General features: G+C 45.1%; 2 protein-coding genes across 5 annotated transcripts in view; one reads left to right on the top strand and one right to left on the bottom strand.

Annotated features, from left to right (window-relative positions):
• ABRACL (ABRA C-terminal like) overlaps window positions 1–16,531 on the bottom strand; it is a 132,223-nt gene that overhangs the window by 114,507 nt on the left and 1,185 nt on the right. The window lies entirely within an intron of this gene.
• REPS1 (RALBP1 associated Eps domain containing 1) overlaps window positions 11,869–16,531 on the top strand; it is a 150,464-nt gene continuing 145,801 nt past the window's right edge. For 3 of the 4 annotated variants that reach the window (XM_068231681.1, XM_068231682.1, XM_068231679.1), the window contains exon 1: window positions 11,870–12,808. In XM_068231681.1, coding sequence (XP_068087782.1) covers window positions 12,656–12,808 — 153 coding nt within the window. In that variant the 5' untranslated portion in view covers window positions 11,870–12,655. Of the gene's footprint in view, window positions 12,809–16,531 lie in introns of all 4 variants that reach the window. The other variant, XM_068231680.1, reaches the window with a different exon arrangement.

The raw sequence follows: 16,531 nt of genomic DNA, 5'->3' as shown, positions 1-16,531 counted from the left end.
TTTATGTGCTGAAATCCTATCTTTTAGTCTCTGTGTGGTCTGTCCAATATATAACAGACCTGTAAGGCTTGGTGGTGTATTCTCCACAGTCAGCATGCAACGCATGAGCTGGCGTGGAGGAGGTACACACACTAGCACCAGGAAACAGGCTATCCCTAGTATAGTGGAGGGGAGGACTGACTCCAATAGGAGATTGTGGCGCACAGAGCCGGTGCAGATCTGACAGCCACAAACAATGCTTACGTTATAACGTCTCAGCGCAAAGTAGCGCTGAGCGCACAAACCAGAACTGAGGAGATCAGGACAGGTAGACAGAATGAACGCTTGCTAGCTAGCGGCTACTTAGCGACAGCAAGCGTCCAAAACCAGACAGACTGGAATGAGGCAGCCAATGCGATGCGGCGATGGCGTGCCTCACAAAGACAGGACAGGACACTCAGAAAATAGCAGGATTAAGATAGATGAACGTAACACAGATAAATATACAATAAGTATGTTTTCCTAGCGTATTACAATTACAGCTATCAAGGAAACTATTTGTAACGTCTGACTAACATATGTATATATCGGCAATGAACCGATATATGACATAAGCAGGAGCGCTGACTAACACTGGAGCAAAACAGGGAACAGGGCTCAGAAGGATTCGCTATCTCTTCGCAGAGATGAACGCAATCCACAAACGGTAACAGGACAGGATTCAGAAGGATTCGTTATCTCTTCGCAGAGATGAACGCAATCCACAAACAGTAACAGAACAGGATTCAGAAGGATTCGTTATCTCTTCGCAGAGATGAACGCAATCCACAAACAGAACCAGGAGCAGGGTAACTACCTCAGCACGGGTGGTCACGGTACGCGCAACCTACCAAAACGTGCTGGAAAGCTGACTAACTGCACACAGGATATAAACAGTTCGTGTACGTATACATCAGCGACACTGATGTATTAACGTAACACAAATACAAGGAAAATAATAAACGTGCTGGTATGCATATATATTGGCAATGAACCAATATATGATGCAAAGACCAGCAAAGTATCTTTATAACAAGAACCACGATCGGGGGCTAAAGCGACAGCAAGACTGGCTTACACTGAAGCTATGAAAACCCAAGGAAACCCTGCAGGAAGCAGATCTTTATACTGAGGTCATCCAATGGGAGCAGACATGCAGATTCCCACACAGGTGAATGATAATCAGTCACAAGCTGACAGCAGGGAAAGACAGACAAAGCTATGCAGCTTGCATGGAAATAGATCAGAACTGCCTGAGCTGCAGCACTACTACTTCCAGTAATAGCTGCTGCAGCAGCGATCATTACAGTACCCCCGCCTTTAAAAGCGGATTCCAGACGCTTTTCAAAACCGAAATTCCCAACAAAACAGTCTGACTGATAATTCATGATGACCGGGACAGCCCGGCAAGACCGAATTCCAGAATCAGTCCCCACAAGACTGGACCCATCAGAACCAGAACCTACAGAACCACGCCCATCAGTACCACAAGCCCCAGTGTGACACCCATCAGAACCATGATTTCCAGAAGAAAGCCCTCCGAAATTCCCTGAGCGATACCCACCGCCTTCCAGGAACCGTTCAGAAACGCCAAAGCCTTTGCAATGCCCACCGGTACTGTCTTTACCAACACAAAACCCACTGTTAAACCAGTCCAAGGCACCAGGACAGGTTTTCTCAGAGACCTCCCAGAACACCCTGAAGCTCCAAAGAGATCCCCATAGGTCAGAACGCCCCTTAGGCTCACATGGAGAACTATCAAGAACCCCTATGGAACCTAGGGCAATTCCCGAGTCAGGGCCACAAGGACAAACATCAATATCAGGGCTTTCAGGGACCAGAACCATCTCTGGGCATGCAGGCAGACTGGCAACATCAGAACGTGTTCCCACTAAGGAAGCATCAGAGCACGCTAACACCTTAGACACACTTGGGCATTCTGGCACACAAAGAACATCTGGGCACACCGGCACAAGAGAAACCTCTGGGCATGTCAAGGAACTGTGAGCCTCAGGGTCAGCCAAGACAGGACCAAAACCAGGACTGGCCAAAAAAAAATCATCATGACTAAACTTCGCAACCACTGGACTTTTACACGAGAATGCTGGATCAGACTTAGATGTCGCTGATTCCAGCAAAGTCAGTAACAAATCAGATTCAGGGGCACCAACAAAACAGGACAAATCTTCTGATGTATGCACTGAACCAGATAGGGACTCCACAACTACCTCTGGACTGGACAGAGACTCATTTAATACACTGGATTGGAGCTCATGAAGGGCTGCAAAACAAGTCAGTAGTGCAGCAATCCCCACTGAACTAGGCAAAACTGAGTAACTCACTGGACAGAAAGGGGACACTGGAACTTCTGCCACACCGGCCAGAGAACCAGAATTTTCCAGGATACAGGGCTGGGTTTCAGAAACACTCATTAACCCGGACTGAAATTCTGAGATTTCTATTATTTTTTCCAGCGAGTCAGAATTATCCATGTTACAGGGCAAGACCTTTAAAACATTCAGAGGACAGGGCTGGAGTTCCTCGGCTGTTACAACACTGGAGAGGGACTCAACAACATTGGTTAAATCAGACTGTGTACAGGGCAAGGTATCTAACACACTTGCTGACGAGGACAATATTTCAATGGCTTCTGCTTCCTTAGACAAAGATTCATCAAGTTTATTTAGAGTGGACTTTAATTCTAAGACAGCTGCTAAACAAGTGAATATTGCTGCAACACCCACTGAGGTAAGCAGTGCCTCAGAGTCTTTTGCTAGAGGGTTTGAAGTATCCAAAGTACTGGGTGAAGCATAAGACTCTGTGACCACAGCTTCACTGGACAGGATCACTGAACAGTCCATATTGCAGGGCAAAACCATGGAAGCACCTGCTGGACAGCATAATGATTCTGTGACCTGAGTTTCATTGGAGAGATCTACTGCACAATTCATGGTACAGGGCAAGTTCACTGGAACATTTTCTGAACAAGGTAATAATTCTGCGATTTCAGGTTCACATAGCAGATGCTCTGAGCTATTCACGAAACTAGAGCGAGGTGTAGAAACAGGAAGATCAAGACACAATGTTTGCGCATCTGCTGGATCAGACAGGAGTTGAACTTTATTAACACAGGTAATTTCTGCAGAAGTGTTTGCAGAGACAGGCAAGATTTTTCTGGTGTCTGTTTCACTAAACAAAGAGTCATGAGTACTGGCTAGGCTGGACTCGGAAGTCAGCAGGACCTCTGGATTCTCTGCTGAGAAATTTGCGCAGGGCAAGGTTAAGAATGTATCAGTGGCTTCTGTTTTACTGGGAAGTAACACTGAGTTATCCATGGTACAGGGTGGAATTGCAGGAACTTCAATTTCACACAAAAAGAGCTCCGAATCACCTGCTGAATCAGCCAAAGGTGCTGAAGCAGGCGGGTCAGAACGCCAAATTTGCGAATTCGGAGTCACATAAAAATCATCCAAAATCAGTTCCCACACATCAATCAAAGGAGCCACACAGTCATACCTACACACACCAGCCTCTATTAGGTTATAGGCTGACTTAATGCATGCGTTCAATACCATTTCACTTTTTGCACTGTAAAATTGACAAAATGAACTTGAATCATTCTTCCATTCACAGACCAGGGCTTCCATCTCTCCCCTCTCGAATGGAGGATCCCATGCATACTTAACAGCGAAACATTTAGGCTGATCACAGTCTGCAGATATGATTGTGGCAGGCACATGTATAGGGTTAATTAGCAGGTGATTGGCAGATTCCTTATTCTTAAGAATCTCCAATATCTGTAGCAAGTGTTGAACTGTAGTGTATGCAAACTTCCCTTGGTTCACAAATAAGTTGATTTGTTCAATACTCTGTAATATCTCATCATAATCATACTCAGATAATTCTTTTAAACAAAAATCTTTATTTTCCCTAGCCAGGGAGGAAAGTTCATTAGTAGTTTCATAAGTCCATTTAACTCCCCTGAAAGACAATTGCATTTCATTATCTGTTAATGGCAGAATCTCATTATAGGTCTCAGTCGCTAAGGATAACGATTCTGCAGATTGGACACGTTTCTTAGAACGTTTGCGTTTTGCCTTTGACCTTGCTGGTGATTTATTCAAAGCTGCAGGAAAATTATCAGTAACACTTTCTGCTTGCTGCTCATTCTTGCAAGCAATTGAAGGAGCAGCTGATTGGCCTGCTGCCAGGAGTTCATTAAGAGGAAAAGGCAATGGATCTATGCGCAACCAGTTATGGATCACAAACGCTAGAAATTCCAGCGGTCTATCTTTCAAATCGGAATGATTGAGAACATCAAATGCCCACTGGAATAATTCCCCTTTAAACAAAATATAACTTAGTTGGAGTGCCCAGGTTGAAACAGGAGTCGCTTGGAGATCAGGATTGGTCAGGAATCTGGCACATTCAGAGAAAAACTCATTTTCTGTTTCAGAGCTAAGTTCTTCAAATTTCTTAAAGGAACAGGAACCATAATTAACAGTGTCATACTTTCTGGGAATCCCCCCCACAATGGGGATTGGTAATGGGGTTTTCATAATGTAAGGCTTGGTGGTGTATTCTCCACAGTCAGCATGCAACGCATGAGCTGGCGTGGAGGAGGTACACACACTAGCACCAGGAAACAGGCTATCCCTAGTATAGTGGAGGGGAGGACTGACTCCAATAGGAGATTGTGGCGCACAGAGCCGGTGCAGATCTGACAGCCACAAACAATGCTTACGTTATAACGTCTCAGCGCAAAGTAGCGCTGAGCGCACAAACCAGAACTGAGGAGATCAGGACAGGTAGACAGAATGAACGCTTGCTAGCTAGCGGCTACTTAGCGACAGCAAGCGTCCAAAACCAGACAGACTGGAATGAGGCAGCCAATGCGATGCGGCGATGGCATGCCTCACAAAGACAGGACAGGACACTCAGAAAATAGCAGGATTAAGATAGATGAACGTAACACAGATAAATATACAATAAGTATGTTTTCCTAGCGTATTACAATTACAGCTATCAAGGAAACTATTTGTAACGTCTGACTAACATATGTATATATCGGCAATGAACCGATATATGACATAAGCAGGAGCGCTGACTAACACTGGAGCAAAACAGGGAACAGGGCTCAGAAGGATTCGCTATCTCTTCGCAGAGATGAACGCAATCCACAAACGGTAACAGGACAGGATTCAGAAGGATTCGTTATCTCTTCGCAGAGATGAACGCAATCCACAAACAGTAACAGAACAGGATTCAGAAGGATTCGTTATCTCTTCGCAGAGATGAACGCAATCCACAAACAGAACCAGGAGCAGGGTAACTACCTCAGCACGGGTGGTCACGGTACGCGCAACCTACCAAAACGTGCTGGAAAGCTGACTAACTGCACACAGGATATAAACAGTTCGTGTACGTATACATCAGCGACACTGATGTATTAACGTAACACAAATACAAGGAAAATAATAAACGTGCTGGTATGCATATATATTGGCAATGAACCAATATATGATGCAAAGACCAGCAAAGTATCTTTATAACAAGAACCACGATCGGGGGCTAAAGCGACAGCAAGACTGGCTTACACTGAAGCTATGAAAACCCAAGGAAACCCTGCAGGAAGCAGATCTTTATACTGAGGTCATCCAATGGGAGCAGACATGCAGATTCCCACACAGGTGAATGATAATCAGTCACAAGCTGACAGCAGGGAAAGACAGACAAAGCTATGCAGCTTGCATGGAAATAGATCAGAACTGCCTGAGCTGCAGCACTACTACTTCCAGTAATAGCTGCTGCAGCAGCGATCATTACAAGACCACACGGACATTTTAGGGCATAGACTACATATTTAGTGTTACAGTCATATTGACCCTTAATAAAGAATTTTTTACCACTATGTGGATGGGTAACATAACTACCTTTAATCACACTATTACAATGTACACATCCTAAGCAAGGATATGTGCCATTGGGTCTGGTGGATCTATAGACATTTTTGTTAGTGGGACCCAAGTCTGCATGGACTAATTTATCCTTTAATGTTGGTGCTCTTCTATAGGACATAAGTGGAACTGTCTGGAATTCATCAATTTGAGGGAAATTATCCCTCAACAGATGCCAGTTTTTTCGTATAACCCTCGCTATACCTTCACTGGCTACATTATACTGACTGACAAATGGAATTCTCTTGTTCTGTCCCCTCCTTCGATTAGTCCTGTCTGTTCTATCATTTTCATCAACCTGTTGTCTCGCCCTATCCAATAATGATTGGGGGTTTTGTCTCTTTCTAAATTTAAGTTGCATTTCATCCAACCTATCCTGGCATATATTGTCATCATTAACTATACGTTTCACCCTTTGGAACTGACTCCCTGGGATAGATAGCTTAGTACCAGGGGGATGGAAACTGTCAAATGACAAAGTCGAATTCATGTCAGTCGGTTTGACGTAAATGTCAGTGGTCAATTTACCCTCATGTAGCCTAACCAGTACATCAAGATAGCTGACTTCTACCTCACTGTCATGGACAGTCAATTTAATGCTTGGACACTGTGCCTCCACCTCAATCACAAACTCCAATAAGCTTGAACGTGGCCCCACCCACACACAAAAAACATCATCAATATAACGCATCCAACATATAGCATTCTTCAAAAAAATTGTATTCGTGTATATAAATGCTTCTTCATATGCGTTCATAAAAATATTTGCGTAGGTAGGGGCCACGTTCGAGCCCATCGCCGTCCCTCTAAGCTGCAGGTAAAACTGTTCTTCCACCAAAAAATAATTACATGTTAGTAGTAGTTGTAACAACCCACGTATGAATTTCCTCTGCGTTACAGAGTAATCTGATGCACACATAAGGATGTGTTCAACCGCCTCCACACCTCCATCGTGAGGGATGGAGGTGTAGAGGGATTCCACATCCATAGTAACCAGTAGGGCCCCTTTTGGAATTTCTGTAATTTTCCTTATTTCCTCCAAAAACATAGTCGTATCCCTAAGGTATGACTTTCCTGCTAAGACAAAAGGTCTCAAAACCTGATCTAAATATTTTGCTAGCGGGGAAAAAATAGAATTAATTCCAGCAACTATAGGGCGGCCAGGGGGGCGGGTTCTATGTTTGTGTATTTTAGGACAGATATAGAAAACTGGAATGATCGGGTGATCCTGTATCAGATATTGTTTCAACTTGTCATCTATGACGTTCTCACAGTACGCTTGATGTACCAGTCTTTTAATGTTCTCAAAGAATTCTACAGTTGGGTCCACCGATAATTTTCTGTAGGTTGTGGAATCTGATAACAATCGATCAATCTCACTCCTGTAATAATCACTGTCCATAATTACCACCGCTCCCCCTTTGTCCGCCTGTTTAATTACAATGGATTTATCATCACAAAGTTCCTTAAGTGCTTGGCGTTGTTCCTGATCTAAGTTGTGTCGAATATGACAATTAGGGCCCAAATTCGAATTTTTAAATATGCAATCCACTTCCTCCGTAACTTTCCTCACAAATTTGTCAATGATCTGACATGAGGGAGGGTTAAATTTGCTTTTCACAAATAGCTTGGTGTTCTTGGGTTTAAGCTGGTCTTTTTCAAAATTTTGGTGTTGAAAAAACACTCTCTCCTGAGGTTGGCTAAAAAAATATTTCAAACGGATCGCTCTAAAAAATCTATGCAGGTCTATGTCAAGATCAACCCGGTTAGGCCAATGAGTAGGTGCAAATGATAGTCCTTTTTCCAGAAGAGACTGTTGAGAAAAGGTAAGATGTTTCACCGATATGTTTACCACTATGGTTTCGACTGAGTTGCTCTCTGGCTGTTTGCTCTGGGCTGTCTGGATCGTGGTCTCAGACGTTCTTTTATGTTTCCACCGCCTGCCCCCTCGACGATGTCTTCGCTGGACACATTGTCTGATGACGTGCTCTGTTCCAAAAAAATCAGTAGATTCACCTTTCTGTCCCCTTTGACGGTATTCATATGGTTTTGTTTTTACTATCCTCCTTCTCTGAGGTCCAGGTCTCTGCCATTGGTAGACATAACCTGTCGTATAGTCTAAGGCGTCCCTCTGGAATTTTTCTCGTTTTATGTTCTGAATCTGTTTCTTATGTACTTCCAGGGTGTTGCCAAGGTCCACCACATATTTCGCATATTCATCCGTGGGAGTATTATCAAATAATCTCTGTTTCAAATCACTGATTTGTTTATCCAATTTCGGTATTTCCATCATAATTCTATCAATTGTTAACGTCATCGAGTCAAATGAGGCTTTGTTCCAGATCAATGACCATGTGTGGCAAAAGCCAGTATCAGTAGGGAACAGTAGCGGACTGACGTGGGAACGTAGGCCCCTAGGGATCCTTTTGTTCCTTTGGTATTCTGCTAGTGTGGCAGCATGTAATTCCAATGAGATCTTCATTTTAGACACTTTTTCTAGTTGTCTCTTCACAGATTTGTCATCCACTGTAGATAAATATGTAACCTCTGTAGTGACCTGGGCCATGATCCTGGCCGTGTCCTCAGGTGTATAAGAGAAGATGAGCTCGTCCATCTGTAAATTCTCCATCGTGGAAACTGGGTGCAAGTCCTGTGCTTAAATCTTGAACAATCGTGTTTGAACAGCACCCCAGTTGTCTTCAAGGTCGATGTGCCAGACTAATGGAGATAGAGCACTCCTATTTCCCAAGTCATATCAACGGCTGTAGTCGGCACCATCTGTTATAGACTCTTTTATTGTCAATTAAAAAGACACATGACAGCGAAATAGCAACGTTTCGGAGGACAACCTCCTTTCTCAAGCTCTATCAGTGTCTGCAATACATACATTTCACATTTCTTTATATAGCTACTAAGATGGAGAACTAACCAATCATATGTCCACTTCGCCCTGTGGCGACCAATCCCCGTCCACCTGAACCCGCGGACTTGATGGGGAACTTCTTACCAAAACTCAAATGGACATGCGTACAGATGAATGCGTCATCCTACGCAGCAGGGCGGAGATTCACGTGACCCGGAGCCGAGAACACCAAACCGCCGACCAGTCATATGGAGGCAGCAGATGACATCACCCACTGGTCACGCCTACCGAGTGAAGCGGACCAGATGGGGAACTGCCTCACATATGGCCAAAATGTGGCCTCCTACTGGACTGACGTCTACAACCACGTGAGCGAAGATGTTCACCGCTCACGTGTGTTGCTGGCGTAAATAGCAACCAGGGACGCTTTCCGCCCCGCTGCATAGTAACAGAGCGCGCCATGTCGAGCAACTCATGCAGCAAGTGATTGAGGTGGAGGCACAGTGTCCAAGCATTAAATTGACTGTCCATGACAGTGAGGTAGAAGTCAGCTATCTTGATGTACTGGTTAGGCTACATGAGGGTAAATTGACCACTGACATTTACGTCAAACCGACTGACATGAATTCGACTTTGTCATTTGACAGTTTCCATCCCCCTGGTACTAAGCTATCTATCCCAGGGAGTCAGTTCCAAAGGGTGAAACGTATAGTTAATGATGACAATATATGCCAGGATAGGTTGGATGAAATGCAACTTAAATTTAGAAAGAGACAATACCCCCAATCATTATTGGATAGGGCGAGACAACAGGTTGATGAAAATGATAGAACAGACAGGACTAATCGAAGGAGGGGACAGAACAAGAGAATTCCATTTGTCAGTCAGTATAATGTAGCCAGTGAAGGTATAGCGAGGGTTATACGAAAAAACTGGCATCTGTTGAGGGATAATTTCCCTCAAATTGATGAATTCCAGACAGTTCCACTTATGTCCTATAGAAGAGCACCAACATTAAAGGATAAATTAGTCCATGCAGACTTGGGTCCCACTAACAAAAATGTCTATAGATCCACCAGACCCAATGGCACATATCCTTGCTTAGGATGTGTACATTGTAATAGTGTGATTAAAGGTAGTTATGTTACCCATCCACATAGTGGTAAAAAATTCTTTATTAAGGGTCAATATGACTGTAACACTAAATATGTAGTCTATGCCCTAAAATGTCCGTGTGGTCTGTTATATATTGGACAGACCACACAGAGACTAAAAGATAGGATTTCAGCACATAAAAGTACCATTAGAAAACCAGCACTAGAATTAGCTGTCCCTTCTCATTTTGTACAGGCAAAACATTCGGTTAACCAACTTAGGTTTCAAGTTCTAGAACACATTAAGCCATTGAGACGGGGGGGTGACAGACTTAAGAAACTACTGTATTGTGAGTCCAAATGGATACGTATGTTAGATACTCTATCCCCTAGGGGTCTGAATAGAGAGTATGATATGACACCACTCCTATAGGACCTTAGGACATAGTTTAACTTTTGTATATAAGATTAATATTGGGAGACTCGTTCAGACAATGTTATTTATTAGTGCTCTCCACATTGATTGGTACTGTTTATTTATGTTTTGACAGTGCAGCGTCTTGCTGCATGAGTTGCTCGACATGGCGCGCTCTGTTACTATGCAGCGGGGCGGAAAGCGTCCCTGGTTGCTATTTACGCCAGCAACACACGTGAGCGGTGAACATCTTCGCTCACGTGGTTGTAGACGTCAGTCCAGTAGGAGGCCACATTTTGGCCATATGTGAGGCAGTTCCCCATCTGGTCCGCTTCACTCGGTAGGCGTGACCAGTGGGTGATGTCATCTGCTGCCTCCATATGACTGGTCGGCGGTTTGGTGTTCTCGGCTCCGGGTCACGTGAATCTCCGCCCTGCTGCGTAGGATGACGCGTTCATCTGTACGCATGTCCATTTGAGTTTTGGTAAGAAGTTCCCCATCAAGTCCGCGGGTTCAGGTGGACGGGGATTGGTCGCCACAGGGCGAAGTGGACATATGATTGGTTAGTTCTCCATCTTAGTAGCTATATAAAGAAATGTGAAATGTATGTATTGCAGACACTGATAGAGCTTGAGAAAGGAGGTTGTCCTCCGAAACGTTGCTATTTCGCTGTCATGTGTCTTTTTAATTGACAATAAAAGAGTCTATAACAGATGGTGCCGACTACAGCCGTTGATATGACTTGGGAAATAGGAGTGCTCTATCTCCATTAGTCTGGCACATCGACCTTGAAGACAACTGGGGTGCTGTTCAAACACGATTGTATAAGTACAGTAATAGAACTATTTCAAACATTGTTCATGAGAAGGTAACATATCAAATAGTAGTTTTTATTCATGATGCATGCAGTCTGCCCGTCAGAAGTCAAAAGGTCACAGAAGTGGAAAAAAGGAATGACTAAAAGGTTTAGATTTTCTTTTCTCTACTGACACAGGTTAGTACTACCCATATATATCTCTCCTAACGAAGCCACCCTCTGGGTTGGGTTTGATCTCTATGTAGAGATGGATGCAACACCTGGGAACTTAGCAGTGCGGTTTGAATCCCACAGTTCCTAGGAGGTTCAGCTCCATTCGAGTATCAGTACCCAGAAGTGTTTTCTCCCTACTAAAATAAGATAAGAGATAGTCTATAATTTAATATACTTTGTTTCTACCTATATTAATTGGATGACCAGTTATTCATGTAAGAAATCTATGTAATGCATGTTCATTCATATTTTTATGTAAAATTCTGTATCAATTTACGTTTTGGCTATGATGGCTGTTTAAATTAATAAAAAATAATTATTGAAACATAGATTTTCTTTTCTCGCAAAGTGTAATTATCTGACTTAACCACATGATGGCGCTCCAGTAAAGGTAGTAAACACTCGCTGCGTCAGTAACCTGAGTGCGTGTTGTGCAGTGAGCAGGGTAGCCGTGCAATTCCGCCCTCCTCACCAGCAGATGTCGCTGCTATTGCAGCAGCTCTCTGTCAGATGTGTGAAGCTGGAGAGTGAAGGGTGCTGCTCTCTACATCCGGCTCCCCACTTCACGTCTTCTTCGGACTTGTGTATGTGACGACGTCACCCCGGGGGTGCAACGTCAGGAGCCCGTGTGTGCTGCCGGGAGGAAGCTGGGCGGCGGGCTGACGCGGAGCAGCTCCCCCATGCTGGAGTCCCGCAACCGCGGCAAGCTGAGGGGCTGCTTCCTGGCGGCGGCCGGAGCATTGGGCTGGTAGAGGCGCCGGGAGCTCCGCACCAAGCCCTCCTCCCGCTCGCCACACCTGGGAGAAGAAAGTTGTCGGGAGCGCGCTGGGAGAAGAGCGGGACATGTAGAGGGGCGGAAGCCTGCAGCAGTAGCCCCCCATGTGGTGAGGGAAGTTATTAGCCAGAGAGAGGGGCGTTACTGGTTCCCCACCTGCTGCTCCAGCACCCAGAGTGCTGCTGTCTACTGACTGAGGAAAGATCCGTTCCTTCTCTGCAGTGAGTCCCATGTGGAGAAGAGGACTAGCCAAGCCGCCTTTCTTGCTGCTGCCGCCGCCTGTGGCCCCCTGACACTGGAGTTCATCATCACATGTTGCACCCACTTGAGGACAGCAGTGGAGGAAGCCAATTCCCCTAATGTTACCTGCCAACTGTTAACGCACATGTGTAGTCACTTCCACAGACAGACACTGCTGCAGCACCCCTGTTGGCATTGGGGGAACTTATTGTGCCGTAAGAATTAGCTTGCATTTTTGCAAAATATAAAGTCCACTGTGAAGCATGGAAGGACTATCTCTGAGTGATGCCGAGCAAAAATACTACTCTGATTTGTTTGCCTACTGTGACACTGACAGCACCAAGAAAGTGGCTTCCAATGGGCGTGTGTTGGAGCTTTTCAGGGCTGCCCAGCTCCCCAGTGAGGTGTCTTTGCAGGTAACTATTTGTGTGGTGCAAACAGGGTTTTACAACAAAATATAAAAACTTTTACAATTGAGGGAATATACTGCGCTCCATTGGATCAATAAGCTCACACTGTCAGGGGATCGCAGCAATGGATTAGGTCACTTCACGTTTTACCAGATATTTGTCACAAGGTTACTGCGCTTACTTGCACCCTGCAAAAATAATCAGAGAATGCACATAGTGCCCAGTACTGCCTCCAACAGGCTACACCATGCACCCTGTGCCGCACTCCAGGGGGTAGTGCCACCACCTTAACCACCCTGGCGTTCTATTAAGATCGCCAGGGCAGCTGCATGATGGTTTTTTTTAAATAAAAAAAAAACTCTTTCATGCAGCCAACTGAAAGTTGGCTGCATGAAAGCCCACTAGATGGTGCTCCGGAGGCGTTCTTCTGATCGCCTCCGGCGGCCAAAAGTAACACGGAAGGCCGCAATGAGCGGCCTTCCGTGTTTTGTTTACTTCGTCGCCATGGCGACGAGCGGAGTGACGTCATGGACGTCAGCCGACGTCCTGACGTCTGCCGCCTCCGATCCAGCCCTTAGCGCTGGCCGGAACTATTTGTTCCGGATAGTTCCGGCTGCGCAGGGCTCAGGCGGCTGGGGGGACCCTCTTTCGGCGCTGCTCGCGGCGGATCGCCGCAGAGCGGCGGCGATCGGGCAGCACACGCGGCTGGCAAAGTGCCGGCTGCGTGTGCTGCTTTTTATTTGGTAAGAATCGGCCCAGCAGGGCCTGAGCGGCACCCTCTGGCGGTAATGGACGAGCTGAGCTCGTCCATACCGCTAAGGTGGTTAATAGAGACAAGATCACAGCTCCCCCTTTGTGATTGCACTTACCAGAAGCGCGTCTTGAATTACTGCGTATCACAACCTCCTCTCTAGCCAGCCAAGGTGTAGACTCCGCATGTGACAGTAAAACATTTAATAAAAGACTCTTGAACAAGCAGGCTTACAGATCAGCGTAGCAGCTCCAACCGCAGATACCATAGAGCAGCATGAACCTACCTTTTCTCCTGCTTCCTATTCTGACCTTAGCGCGACTCCGCAGAGAAACGGTAGGATCGTTCTGCTCTGTGGTATCCGCGGTTGGAGCTGCTACACCGATCTGTAAGCCTGCTTGTTCAAGAGTCTTTTATTAAATGTTTTTTACTGTCACAAGCGGAGTCTACTCCTTGGCTGGCTGGAGATGATGTTGTGATACGCAGTAATTCAAGACGTGCTTCTGGTGAGTGCAATCACAAAGGGGGAGCTGGGATCTTGTCCCTATTAAGGTGGTGGCACTACCCCCTGGAGTGCGGCACAGGCAGTACTGGGCACTATGTGCATTCTCTGATTATTTTTGCAGGGTGCAAGTAAGCGCAGTAACCTTGTGACAAAAAAAAACGTACAGTTGCACGCAAAATTTCCTGATTATTTTGCTTTGTAATGTCTCTGTTCCTATACAGTATAGGTTATGTGTGTTGATTTGTTTAGCAGTCTTTTTTCTGATAGCAGTATGTTGATGTTGGCAGCTAAATCAAAACCTTTTGAAGTAGGTAAACGCTAGTCACAACTTGATGAAAAGGGTGACATTTTTCTAAAGCTATCACAGCTATTTGCCAGCTCAACGCTAATGAGGTTGAGTTGACCCACCGGTAAAACCTCATAAGGAATTTCCAATAACATGATTGGTTGCATGTTTTAACAGGTCTCTTGACAGCACCCACTACAACAGTTAGTTTTCGGATAGGTAGTAGTAATAACTACACCTATGCTGTATGGCCAAATACAACACTTCAGGTTGAAGAGGGTGCTGTGATTGGAGAACTTTTCCATATTAGGTTTCCCCCTTGGTCACCTCAACCATATTAGCTCTGCCCCAGCTCTTTTGTAGACTCACTTCTGAATAGTTGAGAGCTTAGCCATAATGTCTGGTGTCAAATAAGTTTTATTCATTATCTAATTCAGTATTATTTCTTCTGTGTTATTTGCTCCTCCACAGAAAGCAAACTAATCAGTATATTGTTGCTTTGCCTGCCTGGTCCATGTGTTTATATCAAGGACCAGTAACTTATCATAATTGACCTTCAGCACGTTACTATAGCTAGCCATACGCTATTTGATGGGCACTAGACCCAGAGAGCAATCAATATATCCCTAATTAGAGATCCATCGGAGAGTAGCGATAGTTTTACTGTCTGGTACTGGTCAGTTTAGTTTTACTGGGCATGTGTGCACTGTCTTTGTGTTGCTGGATCTGGGCCGGAACAGTGTCACCCTATGTTAGACAAAGTCAGTTTTGTTTTAGGGTAATTATAGAGTAACTAGCATAAATAGTCTTTACCCACCATACTTGTGTGTCAAAATGGACCTGAGGTTAGCCACTGTAAATATTAAAGTACCCATAAGGGTGGGGGGAGTGCCCCTAGGGAGTACTAACCTCAGGAGTGGGAAGCCTCTGGATCCTAAAGAGGCTTCCCTGCCCTCCTCAGCAGAGGGGATCCAGCGTTGGGACCCTTGAAAGTCTGCTTGTTACCACTGTAAGCAGGCATACTAGTGACTTTTCCCTTGGGCATCCGGCGAAAATAGTGATCCGCCTGCGCAGTAGAGCAGACCCGATTGGGCTTGGCTATTTCCGCTGGAGCCTGAGCAGTCACTAGTGCTTAGTTACTGAGTGAGTTCAGTGATTGGCCCATTGACGGCACAGTGGTCCCACCCAAGAGACTGTCGGAGCCAGTCACTTAGCAGCAGCTGGGACTGACAGGACTGTGCACCAATTAGCAGCCATGTCAGAAGCCTCTCTCCTCTGGCTCGCCGTGAGATCCCTTCTTGTTCAAGCCGCAGTCTGCCCGATGACGGCCTGGCAGAAGACGGCTGCAGGTATGTAGCTTGTACTGTCTGAGGACACGGAGGGACAGAGAAGGAAATGGGGACAGGAGGGGACACGGTGACACGAGAGGTACTAGGGGGTCAGGAGGTACAGTGGGACATAATAGTTGGGGAAACAAAATCCATAAGATGCCCCTGCACCATGGACGCGCCAGGTTTATTTTTTTTCCCTGATTTTTGCCCTCTAAATCTAGCGGTCTTATGGTCTGAAAAATACGGTAGGTAAAAGATGAAATTAAATTTTAAAAAGTGCTTCTGAAATCCAAAAAGTTCTAAAAGATTTTTTTACAGCATAAAATCTAGTACCATAAAAAATGTTTTAAGCTGAACAGCATTCAAACAGTTAAACACAGCACTTTGTTCTTCAGTGGAAAGCTCCTTGCTGCTTCTGGCTGCATCCGAGGAGGTAATAACATTAGCTTTTGTTTACATTCATATTGCTCCAATTAGTATGCAGCCAGCAGCATGCTTAAAGAAAATCTGTACTCTAAAATTCTTACAATAAAAAGCATACCATTCTATTCATTATGTTCTCCTGGGCCCCTCTGTGCTGTTTCTGCCACTCCCTGCTGCAATTCTGTCTTGTAATTGCCAGTTTTAGGCAGTGTTTACAAACAAAAAACATGGTTGCTAACCAGCATGTGATAGGCTGAGAGAAGCTCAGTCTGTGACTCACACAGAGCCTGCAGGGGGCATGGAGAGGGTGTGTATAGGTTCTATCCAATCACAAGCAGAGCAACACATTCCTGCCTGAGTGCCTGAGGCCGACAAAGCCGTCAAAGTAAAGATTAGATTATATAACAGAGATAATACAGCCATTGTGCAACTA

This window comes from Hyperolius riggenbachi, chromosome 4 (genome assembly GCF_040937935.1).
Source record: "Hyperolius riggenbachi isolate aHypRig1 chromosome 4, aHypRig1.pri, whole genome shotgun sequence".
Taxonomy (NCBI): Eukaryota; Metazoa; Chordata; class Amphibia; order Anura; family Hyperoliidae; genus Hyperolius; species Hyperolius riggenbachi.
The sequence above is the reverse complement of the archived record's forward strand: the minus strand, read 5'-3'. Positions and strand labels throughout refer to the sequence as shown.